This window comes from Acinonyx jubatus, chromosome D4 (assembly GCF_027475565.1).
Source record: "Acinonyx jubatus isolate Ajub_Pintada_27869175 chromosome D4, VMU_Ajub_asm_v1.0, whole genome shotgun sequence".
Classification (NCBI taxonomy): domain Eukaryota; kingdom Metazoa; phylum Chordata; class Mammalia; order Carnivora; family Felidae; genus Acinonyx; species Acinonyx jubatus.
The window spans coordinates 22,690,236-22,709,283 of NC_069391.1; the positions used below are offsets into that span (position 1 = coordinate 22,690,236).

Consider the following 19,048-nt stretch of genomic DNA (forward strand, 5'->3'; position numbering starts at 1 on the left):
ATACTTTTTTAAAGATACCCACTGTCACATTTAAAACCCTTTCATAAAAGGACAAGAGTTAGACTACCATTCATGTAAGTTAGGGAGGGGCCCTTTTTTGTTTGTTTGTTTTCATAGTTACTAAATCATTGTGAACTGAGCAGGACCATTTAATTCCCTTTGCTTCACATTCCTGATTTCTTCAACAGAGATGATAATATTTGAAATGTTACTCATAAAATTGTATTAATGAACGAGGCCAGCGTTTCCTCACTGACCTCTCAAATTGGCAGAAACACCTTCGTGAATTCTCAGGAAAGGAAGGTATTTACATATCCTCAGCCCAGCTGGGAATAATTCATGCTGTAGCACAATAGCAGTGTTCTCGAGGTTTCCCTCTATACTTACTGTTCTAAAGAAGTCTGTTTTAAAGAGATATTGCCAGGAGGGACTTCGCTGAGGGAAAGTGGTGTATGTGGAGAGCAGGAAAGGAAATTAAATTAAGCGCCTCATTTTTCCCATGGCAAAGTAGATAACTAGTATTGTATTCAACGGCCTTTATTTTTTTCCCCTCCTCAAAACTTTGGGCAGGATGTCTAAGTCTAGACTTAGGACGTACAGGGTTGTTTTGTTTTTTTTTCTTCCTTTTCCCCAAAGGTAACTTACCTCCAGTTTAATTAGAAATTAGTGAAGGAAACTAGGTTTCTTATTTGGCTCTTGGAAATTCGAAAATAAATAACACGTTCGTATTTTTGAATAGCACGTTGTGGGCCAAACAGCATCTGGAAGCGATTATTCTTGCTGGTAGGCAGAAGAAATTTCATAATCCACCATCTTCAAAGAACGTGGTCCCTTGTCACATTTTCCCTATATCCTGGACACAGAAGACGTCTTAAGGCCACATTGCTGGGATATCTGCCTGTTTCTTTGTGTTGCATGTAAATGTATTTCTTTGATACTGTAACATCTTTCGCTTTGAAAATAAAGCAAACCTTGGTCGTATGATGCTGCCTGCACTGTTTGCTGTGGTCCAGACTTCTCCTTTTTCAAAAGACCTATTTGACTTTTGGCAACGTGCCTCTTCTACTCAGCCATTTGTCTGAGACGTCTTTTCCTGTCTTCTCTAAAATCAGGCGCATGTGTGTCTGGGGTAGTCATGTAATTTGTAACAATGACTCCTGACCAGATTAAATTTTGAAAAATTCAATTTCTTCTCGGGCATGTCTATTTGTATGTTAAACGGTGACACAGGAACACTTCCTTCCAATTAGACACATTTTCTTTTCTATGGTGGGGCTTCTGCTACCCCTGCTTCCCCCCCACCCCCCTTTCAGACTTACAGAAAAGTTGCAAATAGAGTACAGAAGTACGAAGGGAACTTTTATCTCACTGAGTCAGTTAAGAGTGAATTGCTGACATGATGCCTTAACACCACAAATACTTTATATTTCCCTGCATACAAAGATGTTCTTCACGTAGTCACAAAACCACCATCAAAATTAGGAAACGAACATCATCATTGTCATTATATGCCAGCTAATTTTCAGATCGCTCCGAATTTTCCCCAGGTTGTCTCAATAAGATCCTTTAAAGCAAAGGATCCAATCCTGAATCTTGGGTTGTATTAGTTTCTCATGTCTCTTTTTCGTGTCCTTTAACATGGAACAGTTTCTCAGTGTTTTTCCCCCTTTTGTGACCTGATCTTTTAGAGGTTATAGGAAAGTTATTTTGTAGCATGTCGCTCGGGTTGGGTTGAACCTGTGTATCCTTCTGATTAGGTTCAGATTTTGAAACTTTGACAGGAGTGTCACAGAAGTGATGCTGTGTTCTTCTTATTGGGTCCTGTCAGGTGGCACATGTCAATTTATTTCAATTTCCCGTGATGTTCACTTTGATGACTTGATTAAGGTGGTGTCTTCCAGACTTCTCCACTACAAAGTTACGGATTTGCCTTTGTAATTAATGAGAATCTTGTGGGAAAGTATTTGGGTCTATGTCAATATCTCATTTCTTGCCAAACCTCTATTAGTTTATTTATATTAAAATGAACTCATGGATTTCTATTTTATTTAAAAGGTTATAAATTTAACCTTTAAAGGGTTATAAATCTGCTATTGTCATTTATTTTGAAGCTTAAAATTTTTATTTTGGGTCGGGAGGGTGCCCTTCAAGCAAATTTCCTTGTTCTTTTAACATGTGCCCATAATTCTTTGAGTGCTGTCTTATTTTCTGGCAAAACAGGATATTCTGAGTGATCAGTACCACCTCAGGGCTTAATAAATATATATGTATTATCTTTGTATGCTTTTCAAAATGGGGGGATATATAGATATATAATTTCAATACAATTTAATTTTTATGGTATAAAAATTGTATACATTTTTATCATATAAAATTAAATCGTATGTAAACATTGTTTTCATAACTCGATTGGCAAGTATTGTAGTACTGAGTGCTTAGATTGTTTCTGAAATTTGCCATTCGTATATGATAGTCCATTAAGTATCCTTGTAGCAAAATCTTTGCCCTTAGTATTAATTCTTTACACGGTATAAATTCCTAGATGCCCCCATTGACAGTAACTTTTGCTGTTACAAACTGTTATTCTGGGCGGAATCACTTTTCTTATCATAGCCATAGACTTGTATATTCTGGCCAGCTATTTGGATACTTTGCCCCCTCTCCGATTTACTCTCTTTTCTTCCCTTTTTCCCTTCCCCTCACCTCTACTAATATGAATATGTATGCTCCCATTCCTTCTAAGCCATTTGGGAATTCTGATTTTAGAAACATGCACTCGCTCTTAGAAGAAAATATCTTCTGTCTCCTCCATTGGCTGTATTTGGTGGAGTCCAGCTTGGCCCGAGGCTTGGTTATAGAGGTTGTAATTCTCCTTGTCTTGAAACTTACATACTGTGAATACTCCAGCTTGGCGCAGAGGCTCTCTCCTGAAACATTCCTCAGTAAAATTTATCTGTGCTATGCTTCAGGGTATTTCCTCCCTTGGATGCAGATCCTAAATCCCATTAGTCTTTGCACTAGTGTGGATGTTCTATACAAATGACTGAGGGTCCTGGTGTGAGATAGCAAGACCAAGAGCTTAGACATTGTGGGCGTTGGGCTGTGGAAAGAAACAGGGTAGCAATAAGTCTGTCCCTTATCCAAAGAGAAATTTGTCCTACCTCTCAAGAGGATTTTCTTAGTCTTTTTAGTTGACTTTTCTTCCTTCATTTCCATCTCTTTTCTCCCTGCTCTCTCGTGATTGAACACACTCGCTTACCATTTTTCTCTAACTCTGAAGTCTGTAATTCTAGCCCATTCCTGATCCACTATTACTAAACTACCCCCCTTCCCCCTTTTCCAAGAATAGGACACAAACTAGCTTGAGTTTGAGACTATATACAGAGTATGGCCAACACATCTCTCGCCTTAGTAGTGACAACGATTCTGAGATTTTTCTGCCAATTGTGTTCTAACAATTCCTGGTTCTTTTGACACATTTCAGGATAGTGTCCCTCCCAGTCAAGAACACTGTTCACAAGTGAAAACTGTATGCCACTATATAGCATTTGAAATCAGCACGGTGTGTTTTTTTAAAATAATTTTGGGCCAGTCTCTTCAATCTGTAGAATACTGCACTCTGAACTGATAAGATCCATGTAAAATAGGGCGATTGTGATGCTTTTGTTTCTCCTCCTGCAGGCAGCGTGTATTCCTTCCTTGGAATGCGTCAGCTGAGTGCCATATGGAAAGAATGATAGACTTTTAGGCCAAATGTAGAATGAAAGGTCTGATTGAAAAGCTGGAGAAGCAAATGGAAAAACTGATCCTATATGTAGGAAAAGACTTCAGAACACGAAATATATTGTCTTCAGTGAATATATTGAAGCAAGATCTTGGGCCTGATACTTTGAAGAGGAGAGGAGAGTTTCTGCTGCCACAGGTAGAGATGGTATTTTAAAACAAAACATGAGGAAATGATTTGGTTTCTCAAGTGCTTTTCTGATTTCTTTGTTCTAACTCTGCATGCGAAGCAGATGGACTGAGAGTGATCACAGCTTTCTTCGTCCTAGCTGGACCATTTGCCTCACTGGTTTTATGGGAAGCAGTGGTAAGGATAGAAAGTTCAGATAAAAAACATAGCATGGCCCCATAGGCACCCTTTATAGGCTTTTGGAGGCTGAAATTCTCCTTTTATTGACTTTAGAAATAAGACAGTATTGATTGACTCTCAAAAGGTGAAGAATGTTTTCCTTTTTCTTATGATTTTCTGGAGTTTCTTATTATGGTTTATATGCATTTCAGTTTACATTCATTCCAGTTTATATGCATTTCAATTATGTAGCTTTTCTTTTGATAGTTTTAATAACTCCATTTTTTTTTTTTGGTCCTGTTATGGCCACAGGTATTCTGTGTTGACACGGACACCGCTTATGCTGACTCTCCTGAGCACATTATTTTGATGTTTCACATGATTAGTTGCATTATGTCATCAAGTGGATTTTTCAGGGTGAAATAGATCCTGATTATATTGAATAAGAGTGCCTTGTTCTTGCTGTTGCAAATAAATGATGGTTTGGGTGAACGCATGCTTTTTGAGTCATCCTATATTTCTGACAAAATCATGAAAGTTGCTACCATCTTGTCTTCTCTTGTGGCCAGGGTGGGTCACAAGAGAAGGTGAGCCACCAATGGGTGGCTACGTCCAGTCCATTTGTTCCCCCCTGTGATTTGATTCTTTTTCATCAATTGGATTTTTTTTTTAAATGGGAATTCTTTTAACTCTTGCAGTCTACTAACTTAACAAACTTGTGTTTTGATTGTAGGTAACGCACTTCATATTTTTCCTGGAATGTGGTGAGCTCTTCCCCCCCCTCTCTTTTTAATTGTGGTCACCTATATATATAACATAAAATTTACTATCTTAACCATTTTCAAGTTTAGGTAGTGTTTAAGTATATTCACATTGTTGACAGATCTCCAGAACTCTTTTCATCTTGCAAAACTGAAACTCAGTACCCGTTAAACAACAAGTCCCATTCCCTCCTCTCCTAGACCCTGGTAACCACCCTTCCCTCTATGAATTTGACTACTCTAGGTGTCTCATATAAGTGGAATCACAAAGTACTTGTCTTTTTGTTACTGGCTTATTTCACTTAGCATAATGCCCTTAAGGTTTATCCATGTTGTAATATGTGTCAGAATTTTCTTCTTTTTTAAGGCTGAATACTATGCCATGGTATTTCTATACTACACTGTTCATCCATTCACTTGTTGATGGATCCTTGAGTTGCTTCCACTTTTTGGCTATTGTGAATAATGTTGCTACGAACATGGGTGAACCAGTATCTCTTTAAGAACCTGTTTTCAATTCTTTTTTTTTATTTAAAAAAAATTTTTTTTAATGTTTTTATTTACTTTTGAGACAGAGAGAGACAAAGCATGAGCAGGGGAGGGGCAGAGATAGAGGGAGACACAGAATCCAAAGCAGGCTTCATTCAGGCTCTGAGCTGTCAGCACAGAGCCCAACGTGGGGCTCAAACTCACGGACTGCGAGATCATGACCTGAGCCAAAGTCGGATGCCCAACTGACTGAGCCACCCAGGTGCCCTGATTTTTTAAATGTTTATTTATTTTTGAGAAAGAGAGAGACAGTGCATGAGCAGGAAAGGGGCAGAGAGAGAGAGACACACACACAGAATCCAAAGCAGGCTCCAGACTCTGAGCTGTCAGCACAGAGCCTGATGCGGGGCTTGAACTCACGGACCACGAGATCATGACCTATGCTAAAGTTGGACACTTAACCGACTGAGCCACCCAGGTGCCCTGATTCCTTTTTTTTTTTTTAATGTTTTATTGATTTTTGAGAGAGCACAAGTGGGGAAGGGGCAGAGAGAGAGGGACAGAGGATCTGAAGAGAGCTCTGCACTAACAGCAGCAAGCCCGATGGGGGGCTTGAACTCACAAACCGCATGATCATGACCTGAGCTGGAGTCAGACACTCAACTGACTGAACTTCCTGGACGCCCTCAACTTTTGGTTATATATCCAGAAGTGGAATTGCTGGGTCATATGAGAATTCCATGTTTAACTTTTTGAGGAACCACCATCCTGAGCTGAGCCATTTTACCAGCAGCACATACAGTATCATCAGCAGTAAAATAAAGGCTCCAATTTCTTCACATCCCTGCTAATACTTATTTTCTGCTGTTTTGGTAGCAGTCATTCTAACGGATGTGAGGTGGTACTTGTAGTTTTGATTTGCTTTCCCTCATTATTCAGATGTTGACTGTATTGGCCTGTGTCTTTTGGCCATTTGTATATGGAGAAATGTTCAAGTTTTTTATTCATGTTTTAATTGGGTTGTTGGATTTTTTTTGTTGAGTTGTAGGAGTTCTTTATGTATTCTGGATATTAACTCCCTTTTAGATTTAGGATTTGCAATATTTTCTCCCATTCCGTGGATTGTATTTTTACTTTTTTTTTTTTTAATGTTTATTTTTGAGAGAGTGTTAGTGGGGGAGGGGCAGAGAGCGAAGGAGACAGCAGATCTGAAGCAGGCTCTGTGATGTTAGCACAGAGCCCAACACGGAGCTCGAACTCACAAACCGTGAGATCATGACCTGGGCCAAAGTCAGAAGCTTAACCAACTGAGCCACCCAGGCGTCCCTGTATTGTTACTTTTTGTTTGTGTCCTTTGCACAGAAGTTTTAAATTTTGATTTAGTCCGTCTCATCTGTTTTTTTGTGGTGAGCTCTTTAAGTCTACGAATTTAACATCTTTTAAGAAAAGTTTGCTTTTATTGTGAAATCACTGTTGTGCCATTTGTCCTTCTGAGATATACCAGTTATCCTTAAATTGAATCTCTACTTTCAGTGCTCCCTAGCCATAACATCTAAGGAGTCTAGTAAATTCTATTATTATAAGTGCGTGTGATTTTTCTCAAGCTCATCTTCCATGGCGTCAACTTGATTTTCTGTAGTGGCATTTCTGCCTGCTGTAGTTTTAAACTTACAGTGTCAGCGGTGATGTTATTTTTCTTCTTCTTATTTTTTTTGCTTTTATTTTTTAAAGTTACACATGGTTGCATTTTTTTTTTTTTAATGTTTATTTATTTTGAGAAACACAGAGAATAAGTGGGGCAGGGGCAGAGAGAGAAAGAGGGAGTGAGAGAATCCCAAGCAGGCTCTGTGCTGTCAGTGCAGAGCCTGACGCAGGGCTTGATCCCATGACTGTGAGATCATGACCTGAGCCGTAATCAAGAGTTGGACACTTAACTGACCGAGCCACCCAGGTGCCCCTAAAGTTTTACATGTTTGTGATGTAAAGTGTCAAGCAGCTGTATGAGGCTTGCTCAAGAAAAGGAATTCCTTTCTCCCTACCATTGTACCCTTGCCATAGCTAGCATTTTTAATTGTTTTAGTTACTTTGTTCAGTATTTGCATTGCACCTCTGAGATTTTTTACTTCTACTTTTTGACATATTAGTTTTAAATACTTATATATATCCCACGTGGAAGATGTGCCTTACACATATTCCCATCTATACCTCTCCATCCTAATATAGTTAGGTCGTGATTTTGATTAGGCCACTACTCAGTGTTAATGCCATCATGACCTTGTTAATGTTAATAGTCGAGCCATCTAGAATTTTAGAAAAAGAGTCCTTTTTCCTCTTCTGCAAATTCTTACAAGAGGAAAAAAGTTTTAATCATTCTTTTTATATTTACTTAGTCTTCTGTGTGCTTAGCATTCTGTGTACTCATTCAGTCCTAAACTGTCAGTTCTAGAAGTCTCCTCTCAATAGATCCAGGTTGGACAGTTATTCCATCAAGGCTGCTTTTTGAGTCCTATTACCTGTCATCCATTTATGCCAGAAATTCCTTTTGTTTTACACTCCTATTCCTGTATTACATGCCTTTCTTTTTCTCATTTTCCTCCCTGTTTTGCCAAAGAACATCCTCCAATAGAATTGGAGGTTGTAAATCACTTGCCTCATTGTCTTCTAGCTTCCTGGTTGCTGTTGAGAAGTCCAAAGACTTTCTGATCCCTAATTCTTTGTTTATGAGCCTCCCTCACCAACCCTCCCCCTTACCCCCCCCCCCCATTTCTGATTGGTCACAGGATTTTTTTTCTATCCCTACTGTTTAAAAAGTTTCCATGATGGTGTGCTTAATGTGGGCGTATTAAAATCAGGTGGGCAGATAGGCAGGCACTCAGTAGACCCTAACAGTCAACAAACTTAAGACTTTCTACTTTAGGTAATGTTTCCAGGTATGTGACCCTCCCCTCCCCCACCCCTCCCCACCCTGTTTCCTTTATTCTTTCATTCTGGAATTGCTTTCGATTTAGCCTTTGGATCTCCTGGGCTGCTCCTCTACCATTTTCCTTCTTACTGTTCTCTTTTCCTTTGTTTTTTGCTCTACATTTTGAGCAGGTTTCTTGATATTCCAATCCTTCTACTACTGCATTTTGAATTAGCAGTTTCTAAGTATCCTGCTTTTGTTTCAGTGGGTGCAATGTCATCTTTCTGATGTTACTACTGCTAAATGTTTTCATCTGCTCAGATTCGAGAGCAGAGTCTTAGTCCTTAGGTGAAGGACTGAAGCCTGGCTTCAGATGGTGGTTAGCTTTGGTAGGGGGAATAAATACCAAGACAAGCTATAGCTATGACCTCCCTGTATCACATCTTCTTGTTCTCCAGGTTTGAGGTTCAGAGTTTTTTTCTGCTTGGTTTCTGCCAGACTGTAGAGCTCTCTGCAGAAGGATACCACAAATTTCAAGCCTGAAAAAATTTCCTACTTCATCTAAAAGCTTCTATTTATGTGTAACACTTTTCTAAAACTTTGAGGATAAATTTATTCTTTCCTGGTTTTAGCATTGATGACTTCTTTCCCCCTATAGTACTTTTTGTTCATCTGTTATGTTTTGGGGGATGACAACTTTGAAATCTTTACCCCTGTAAGCCGCCCCGCCCCCACCACCCCAGCTTCATTTTCTGCTTCACAAAAACTATTTTTTGCTTTATTTTTATTCTGTTTTCTGATTTATTCACTACCTTCATTTAAGTTCATAATTCAGAATTTTTTCTTTTTTCTTTTTTTTGGTTAATGCAGGCTCATTCTAATCACATAATTTTTAAAGTTTTTTTTTAATGTAGTACACCTATTATTAAGTAAATATTTGCTCTATCCTAGAATCTTCCCTTCTCTTGAAGCATAATATTTTTCATTTGCCTGGTGGGTTTGGATTTTTCTCTGTTGCTTATCCGTAGAGAGGGAGGTCTATGCATGTGCAGTATTGGGTATTGCCCTGTGTTCTTTCAAGAGACCAAAATGAGTCACTGTTTGACTCAAGTCCAGATGGAGGAAAATGGTTAGATTATAGTAGATTAATTTGCCAATTAGAAATTCATCTTCCTTTGAGGCCGAGGGAGCCAGCATCGGCTACAGAAGTAAACAAAGGGGAGTTCGCCTCAGAACCAGACTTTCTTTTAGGTATTTGGTGTGGCACTCAGCAGTTAGTAATAAGGTCATTGTCACTTAGCAACGTTGGCCATGTCAGAAGCCAGCTGGTAGAGGTTTCCCCCCGACATGTTTTCTGGGGGCAGTCCTCATGGCCACATGTAAATCAGAAGTAAATACAGCCAGAGATAACTTGTTCAGCTGAAGCCAGGAACCCCTTTTAAGGAGTGAGTGTATTTTAAATGTACTCCAATGCTTCCTGGCTTTGTTCCAACTCTCATTCCTCTGAACTAGGAGCGTCATTATGAGTCTGTTAAGGTCTCTTTTGCTTATTTTCTGTCCATTCAGTGTAGCTTTGCATGAAGGGGATATTGTACCTTCGTCCATCCGTCAGCTTCCCATATTAATTCTTTGTAGTCTATTTTTCTGAAAATGTAAGCCAGTTGTTCCATCTATGGCTTCTAGGGCTGATTTCAGGATAGTTCCTATTTTTGTTGGTTATTGGTTATTTCTCTAATAATCTGGCGCAGGAGGAATGAGCCGATGTAGCTCTCTTATTTGTGGATTGTGTTTTGTACATCTGTTTTGAATTGTAGGGACGGATAATGAGGTAATTCATACCCAATGACTACAGGGGAATAGATGAATGGACCAGTAAATAAGTAAGTGACAGCTGATCTTGTGCAAGTGAGGAGCATGAGAGGTGGTTTGTGGTTTTGTGAAGAATGGCACAGACCAGAAGAGATGCCTAGGATGGAGAAGGAAGAGGAGAGGAGGGGCAACAGTAATGACCCAAGGGTAGCTGGGTTCAATGGGGCCAACCCCCATCACTCTGTGGCTGGAGCACAGTCTTCCAGCTCAAGCAAAGGAAGCGGAGAGCTGGGTTGATGGCAGATTGGAAGAACTACAGGACAGGCATCCAAATGCTTGGGAGAGTTTGGAGAGAGATGAATTTCTATAGAAATCCAGTTAGTGCTGTGGTTGCCATTGTGAGGCTCTGGGAAAGCAGGGGACCAACATGTCTAAGTGAGCTGGCTTACTTGCTTAGGGACTGAATGGAATTATTCAAGATGTCTTGTCATCTTGTCTAGCTCCCCCCCATGATTTGTGCAGTTTGGTAAATAAGCTGGGAGGTAAGTCTTATAAATGTCATTTTAGGACTTCACTCCCACGAGACAGCTGATTGATATCCTTTGAGGTAGTATTGCTTAGCCCTTGTTTTTTTAGAGTTAAGTCACCATATGCCATTTCATAAAGGGCTCCTATCATGTGAGAATAGGTTTGACAGAAGCCTCCCAACTAGACAGGTCTGAAATGCTTTAGGAGAAGGCAGTTAATTTTCTGCCTTATTTTCTTTTTTTTTTCTTGAATAGATGAAGCTACCAGTCTGGGCTATCTATTAGACAGCTCAAGGACATGTAATGTACATGTAATGTACATCAGAACTAGGAACACATCATTACAGTTTTCTACAAAGGAGAGCAGGTGGTGCAGGATTCTCTGTTTCAGAGTTTGGGGAAATTAGTTACCCTGTAGGACCTCTGACTTCCATGCTGCTGTCTTCAGGACTATCTGAAACTTTTGCTTAAGAAAACTCTAAGCCCTTTCTCTCCTTACTTTGTGTTCACGCAGGGGGCTAGTCTGCAGAAAGAGCATGGCCTGGCGTGGGGCCTGGTTCAGATGTCAGCTCCCTTATTTCTGGGCTGTGAGGCTTTGGGTGTGTGCATGCTGCACAACCTTTCAAAGCCCCAGGGTTTCTGTCCATGAAATGAGTTAACAGTGTCTGTCTCAAACTGTATGTGAAACGAGTTCTTCAGTGCTCAGCCTCTCTTTGGCTTTCATTAAAACCCAGTCTTCCACCTTCCCTCCTTTGCTTTTTTTTAATGTTTTATTCATTTTATTTTTTTGAGAGGGAGAGAGAGAGCGCATGTGCACGTGAGCAGGGGTGGGGCAGAGAGAGAGGGGGACAGAGGACCCGAAGTGGGCTCTGCGCTGACAGGCTGACAGCAGCAAGCCCAATGCAAGGCTTGAACTCACAAACTATGAGATCATGACCTGAGCCAAAGTCAGATGCTCAACCCACTGAGCCACCCAGATGCCCCTCCCACTTTGGTTTTTAGCAGGGATGCCATCTGGCATATTCATCATATGTACTTCTATATCCTTTTCTGCACTACAGGCTAGCTGCCCACTATTCACCTTTCAGGCAATTCTCTGTACTCTGAATATTGAAAATATTTTAAGTGGGTATTGCTTAACGACTTAGCTTGGCAGAAATGATAAGGCCTGAGCACATAGCATGAGTCTTTAAGAATAGAATCTCACTTGCCTGCTTCTTTTCGGCGTTTTGGTTATCATGCTCTTGATACATTCATCCGTCCACACAAAATATGATAGGGCAAGACAACGTGAATTAGAAATACATGAAAAGGATAAAAGAAATATAAAAAGATAGGGGTGATAAAGATAAAATGATACGAGGACAAAACAGCGCACCATAGGGGTCCCGTAATTTCCTCAGTGTAGGCTTGGCACTCGAGCAGAAAGGCACTCCCGTGTACATATACCTTTCTCCCAGGCTGCTCACTTAAATTCACAGTACAGTAAACAATGCCCCCCGCCCCCAGCCCAAAGCTACGACTAAGAACATCAGTGTTATCTCAGGGCACCTAAGGAATTTTGTGTTGAATGTTATACCAAAGTAGTTTGACAGCTTTACTTGTTAAGAACTATAGTCTCTCTAACAGAGGGAAGAAAATAGGAAGGGGCCGCAGTTCTAAACAAAAGCTTAAAGCAATTGAAACTATAGTATGAAGGATAATGTGCAGTCAGAATAAAAATCAGAATTTAAAGTTCATAGAAGTTGCTGCCAAACCTAGATTATTTATTAGGAAGCAGTTGTGAGGTTTTGCGACTTACCCAGCATCATCAGCTAATACAGAGCAGTGCCAGAGGGTTTGGGGTTCAGAAGACTTGGGTTAAGTATGCAGCTCAAGACTTAAATCTTTACTTTTACTGTAATGAAAAGTATCATTTTCCAGGAGTTAAAAGTGTTCAGGTATCGTCTTGCATGCTAGTGAAACTAGAAAGTACATTTCCAGACAAAAGCGTCCTGAGGTCAGGGCAGGCTCAGTTTTATTCTTTATGCTCCTGGTTCATGGTAGATGTTCAATAAATATGTTGTCAATAAAAGAAAGGATATTGTTAGGTGCTATGAAACCTAAAAATGAGAAATTTTCTTCAAATGGAAGAATTGTCTTAAATTCTTTTTCTAAAATTTTTTTAATGTTTTTATTTTTGAGAGAGAGACAGAGCGAGTGGGAAAGGGGCAGAGAAAGAGAGGGAGACACAGAATCCAAAGCAGGCTCCAGGTTGTCAGCCCAGAGCCCGACGCAGGGCTCAAACTCACGAGCCATGAGATCATGACCTGAGCTGAAGTCGGATGCTCAACCGACTGAGCCACCCAAGTGCCCCGCAGTTGTCTTAAATTCTTAAAAAAAATTCCCTCTGGACTGAATTGCAGTGTGGAAACAGTCACATCAGTCTTGTGACAGAAATTGGGCCATGCTTTCCTGCAGAGAACTCAGCATCTTTTTGAGTTTTCTTAATGAACATGTTAATATCAGTAGGCGTGTTTATATTTTGTGCATATCTAGCGTCCTCTCTCCGAGGATGTCGCAAAGACTGTAGAGGTGCACTTTTCCCCCACTCCTGTGCGAGACTGACTAACGAAGCCCTCCCACCTCCTCCCACCCCCACCACCTTTTGGAGTACTTACTTCATTCTTGTAACTGACTCCTATAACATTAGGATGTCTTGCCTTTTTTTAAAAATCTTAGTGGTGACTACGTTTCCTGAGGAAATGTAAACATGGAACGTACTCAATTGTCGTATGTTCCATACTAGACTGGGACTTGATTGTGCCTCTAGTCCTGGTTCTGTCATGAATGAAATGTATGGCTAGTTTCTTTTCTTCTCCACACCTCAGTTTTTTCATCTGCAAGCGGGTATGCTTGGACTGGGTGATCTTTGAGACACTTGATGGTATTATTCTCTTTGCCCTTTCTGTTTAAACTGTCAGTTATCAATCGTGGGTCACCTGCTTATTGTTGAATGAAGAATGAGCTCTCCCCTTGGCCCACTACCCCCAGCTTTATCGCTTGAAACTGCCTCCCCGAAACATGTAGCCAGCAAGGAGACCTGGATTCAGACTTCTGACTATGCATCAGTGTAACATGATTTGGGTGAATGGTACAGAAGTGCTGGCTCTGAGATGTTAGATGCTGTCTACCGGATTCTTTTCTTTTAGTGTTTTTCTTAATGTTTTTTTCTTTTTTGAGAGAGAGAGAGTGCGAGTAGGGGTGGGGGAGCAGCAGAGAGGGAGAGGGAGACACCGAATCCGAAGCAGGCTCTAGGCTCTGAGCTGTCAGCAGGGAGCCCGACACAGGTTTTGAACTCATGAACTGCGAGATCATGACCTGAGCCAAAGTCGGATGCTTGACTGACTGAGCCACCCAGGCGCCCCCCTCCCCCCCACAACTGGATTCTTCTTTTCATTAAGCCAGTAGTTGGCATATACAACGGGGGATTTTTGCTTCCTCTGGCCAGGAAGGAAGTGCTCGTCCTTTCAGGCTAAATGTGGGTTTTCCTCTCTTTTTCCAGGTACACAGTTTCTCCTAGCATGACCGTGATCTGATCAGCAGCTAACATAACTTGACTCCTGTGTCTGGTGCCACTGTGCTGGGGCCTGGTCACTGCCCACAACTACAGAGCTGCCATGGTGACCACCTTTACTTCCACCCCCGCAAATTCACAGCCCCAGGTAAGTGATTCAACCTGGTATAAGTTTGGGATTATTAATCTTAATTTTGTCAAATATTTACACTGAGTTTCCGAAAGTACGTTTCACTCTAGGGATGGTGTGTAGCCTTCTAATTGTCATTTGGTGGGCATTTGGCTAATAGTGCTTTTATGAAGGAGGTTCTCTTTAGTTCAAGAAGCAGCTGGGACAGTGAGCAAGTGATTATAGCAAGCCAGCCTCTGTTGGTACGAATCTGGGTTTTCAGTGGTTAGAATGTCTAGCTATTCCCAGTCAAGATGGTCAGTTGTAAATCCTGCTGCTCTCCCTCTCTTGGCTTTTTGTAGGGTTTTAATGAATATCTCAGGACAGAGCTAATCTTACACCAAGTTTTCTGAATGTGGTCTCTAGGTCTTCTTCCTGTAATTATTTTGCCTTTACCTGTTCTAGGAACTTTGAAAGGAAGATGTAAGTCCAGAAACTTCTGAACAGTAGTCATGGGTTACTTTCTCTGTCCAGCGAAGAAGAACAGTTGCATGGCAAGAATATTTTCTTCAGATTATTTTACAGTCTGATCTATTAGCGTATTAACCAGATTCTTTCAGTTTTAGCAGACAGTGTGGTACAGTCGGGGAAAAGAGCCTTTGGAATCGGTAGGCTTGAATCCACATCCTGATTGTTGGATAGCCTTAGACATTGTAACCTCACTCCGCTTCAATTTCTTCTCACGTCACCATACTTCGCAGGATGGTTGTATGGATTAAACGATAGGATATATACAGAACTCATAGTAGGTACTCAACAATTATAGTTTTCCATCTGCACTTCCTTCACCTTCTCCCCCTCCTTTTAGAGTGTAACCCCCCCATCTCATTCATGACAATCATTTTTAAGCCATGGTTAAAGAAAAAAACTATACCTTTGAAAAAGAGCCGTATTGATTGAACTTTAAATCTTGATGCAGAATATTTTTTCACCCTTCTTTTGTCCTGCATCATTTTTCAGGCTACTAAATTCTGTATGCATTTCAAGTAGGGGTATTTGGAGGAGGGTTGAAGGAGGAAGGGGTAGGGAAAAGGGAACATTTTTACTTCATTTACTATAAATGCTTTTTGTCTCTTTTAAAAAATTTAAAAAAAGACCTTGGAATTTTATGATATGGATAAAGTCCTCCTTTATTTACCATTTTAAAGTGTTTGGTATTTTCCAGAAAGCTTAGTGTTACCATTACCATGTGTGTTTCTCTTTCTGGTAAATGGATCTTGTGTTTTCAGCATTTTCATTGACCTTGGCTATTTGGTTTCCATTCCCCTTGATAGGTTTTTTGGTGCTGCAGAGACTTTGTGAATGGGTAACGAGATTTAGTGCCCACTGACTAGGGTCACCATGTCAGAGTCTGCTGCAGCTGCCTCCAGGCTATAGCCCTTCTTAGTTAGGCCCTAGCACAGCTTTTCTGGGCAAGGATTTTAACACCTCAGTCTTGGTGTCACCATTTGTCCAAATCTCCAGTGGGAGTCTCTTATCCACACATCTCTTTCCTCTCACATAAACTACTATCAGCTGGTGAGTAAGAGAAATATTTCTCAATGACTCATTTAATGAAAATGTTTAACATTGCCCAAGGTAGAAAGAGGTTGTATTTAATATAAACACTTGGGAAAATATGTACTCTTCTAAATCCTCTGTGGGAAGGTAAATTGGTTCAGTCTCTCTGGAGGGCAATTTGACAGTATCTATTCAAATGATATCCCTTTGCATGTACCCTCTTCTCATCTTGGTAACTACATTAGAAAAACACTTGTACATGAGTCCAAGGAGACATGCATAAAGATATTCATTGAAGTGTTAGTTGAAGGCCAAGAAGTACAAAACATTCTGAATATACAATAGTGGAATGATAATAAATTCAGGCATGTTGAGATTTAAGTACCATGCAGCAGTTAAAAAAAAAATACATATCTCAACACAACTCTATTTCCCTAAGATAGCTGACGGAAAAAGAAAGTAAAATGCAGACTAATTCAGGAAGACATCATTCAAACTGTAGAACCATATGTATTTAGGGATAAACATATGGTACATTAATGTAAACACATAGTGAAAGGTCTAGAACATACATTGCCAATGTGAATGATGTTTTCCCCAAGAGGGCAAAACTTGGATCTTGGGAGATTAAAAAAAAAAAAAAATCCCTTCAAATTTAAACCTACCTGACAATATCTTATTTTTTAATATTTAATTTCTCTCATTAGGGAGAATTTAAATAAAGTTTTCTCACTGAGAATCACCAGTGGGGAAAAAATAAGTCAAGCACTGGGCTGGATGTACAAGGATCCCCGTAGTCACACTGCCCGGGTTTAAATCCTGGCTCCAACATTTATTGACTGAGCACTTGAGGGTGGAGAAAAGGTATCCACCCTCTTAGTCCCTGCATTTCCTCATCTGCAAAATGAACATAATAATTACAGAACCAATTTCATAGGATTACTTTAAGGATGCAATGAGATATGTATAAAACTTAGAACAAAATCTAGTACAGAGTGCTCAAAACATCTTAGTTAATACTGTTCAGCAAGCTCGCAGTGGCTGGCCTGGGGATCCAAGAATAAATAAGATACACAAGGCTTTTGCCTGCAGGGTTTAGAAAATGGAGTGGGACACAGAAAGATGAACAAGAAATTCCAGTGCTGTGTTACAACTACTATGATGGAAGTATGGCTACTCTAGGAGTGGAAGGGAAGCCTCCAGGAAAGACTTGGAGGACCAGGGGAGGCTTCTGGAAGGAAGACCACCAGGCTAGGAGCTAATGTATCTTGACTTTGACAAGGGAGAAGAAACAGCGTGTGTGAATGTCGAATGTCCCGAGGGAAGAGAGAGAGCGCGCACAGCATTTGGAAGTTAGTTTGGGATAGTTGCACTCTGCTGGGGTGTGAGGTTGTACGCAGAGATGTGCTAGAGCCTGCTCTGCCGGCGCAGAAGATCTGATTGTTCAATTTTCAGGAATTGTGTGAACCAGTTGACTTCATGCTTGTAACTTGAAATCAGCCAGGGTGGAGTATTTAACCATGGAAATTGGCTAACACAGTCCCTTACTCTTAAGAGCCCATTGTTAGATATTCATCAGCATACTTCTGGTGGTAGAGGAGGTAGATGGGTTAGGTTACAAGGTTGGAGAAGATTCTGCAGGGCCTTGCAAGCTACACGGAGGAATTTGACGTTAATCTTGAAGCCTGTGTAGGTTTGGAGTTTTGGGTCTGGCTTCAAACCCTGACTTGACAATTATGGTAAGTTTATTATTTAGTCTCAAGCAGGGTAGTGAGTCTCATTATTCTTAACATATGTTGGGAACAGTAGCCTCTGACAGTTGGAGGCACCCAAGCCCACTGGGAAGGAGTCAGCTGTCAACTAATAGGTCCCAAGGAGAGGGAGTTTCCTCTTCTGGAGAGATACAGACCATTGTTGGGTCACTTAGTTCCCAAGATCCTCTGGCGAATGATGGGCCTCCTAATTACCTATATGTCAATTCTTCGCATGTAATTTGTGCTGTCAGATTTTCATCCAAGGCTGACTTGCCCTAGCCCCCAAGTCTGTATTGATGTCTACTCTTCCAACATCAAGGTTTCTCCAGGTTCAGAGAAGATAAAAGTAATTTAAATATGGCATCTCTTCAGGCAAGGCGTAATAAGCATTTCACTCCATCAGCTTAGCCTGGTATTGTCTGGCACATCAACTTGCATTCTTTCAGAGTGAATTCAGGGACCTGTGTAAAGATACACCCACATTCAAGTGTGAAAGGCCTGACAATCCTTTTCTAAGGCAAAAACAACAATTAAAAAAAAAAAACAAAAACCCTTTGGTTTTGTTTTCCTCTATTCATTTGGTAACAAAGAGAATTTTTCTAATCAAGGCTGCCTAATACTAGATATAAGCTAATTAATATGGACAGATAGCCTGTGATTGTTTCAGACAATAATAGGGAAGAAAGCTTCCATTGTCACCCCCGCTGGGGTTGCTGCTTAGCGAGTGAAAGATAGGCCTTGTGCTTTGAAGTGGGACAAGTTTGTATTCCCTGCTTTCCTCCCGACTAGACGGTAAGGCGGATTTTTGTTTTCTTCTGTTGAGAAAGCACCTTGTTCTTATGTAGTTAGATAAATACAGAGGCGAAACTGGACTAGCGGCAGCAGGGAGGCCGTGCGTAGTTGATTTATAGCTGTGTTAGTCCAGGCACCGTTAAAGAGTTCCTTACCCAAGGAAAGCTTCAGGGATGAACGGGAACATGTCATCATTAGGTTGAATTAACGTGTTCATGTCCTGCAGATATGGGCGTGGGGTGGAGGTGGGATAGGAAATAAAACAACTTGCCATTGTAAATGGTCATTTTCTGTTTCTAGAACTCTGTTTAGCATTACTTTAATTGTGCTTCATCCAATTACTGTGGGTAGAGGATGGATGAAAAGTTTTATTTTCCTTTTGAATGGAAGGGTCAGTAGTTCAATACATGCATGAATGGTTTGGCCTCTCTCAAAGCCAGGACCAGTATTGAGAATTTCTAAGGTATTCAGATCCTACATCTGGGATTCCAGTAAGGAAGGACTGTATGGTATCAGTTATTTATAAGGTATTTCATTCTGCTCTCAATTGTGAAGTGACCTTCTTGGTTTTAAGCCCAGGAAACAAAAGCTGTTTTCGAACATCCATGTGATTTCCTGTAGCTGTCATGTCAAAGGCATGAATTTGGGTACTCAGTGTCTTAACAGAGTGCTCCTCTAGTTCTGATCCAGCCTTTAGATGTGACACAATGAGGTCTC

At 40.6% G+C, this 19,048-nt stretch overlaps 1 protein-coding gene across 1 annotated transcript in view; it reads left to right on the top strand.

The window, feature by feature from the left end:
- The window catches only part of LPAR1 (lysophosphatidic acid receptor 1), a 279,363-nt gene that overhangs the window by 186,768 nt on the left and 73,547 nt on the right, over positions 1–19,048 (top strand). Inside the window, exons 6-7 of the mRNA XM_053204809.1 lie at positions 3,682–3,922; positions 14,105–14,264. Coding sequence (XP_053060784.1) covers positions 14,220–14,264 — 45 coding nt within the window. The 5' untranslated portion in view covers positions 3,682–3,922; positions 14,105–14,219. The remainder of the gene's footprint in view (positions 1–3,681; positions 3,923–14,104; positions 14,265–19,048) is intronic.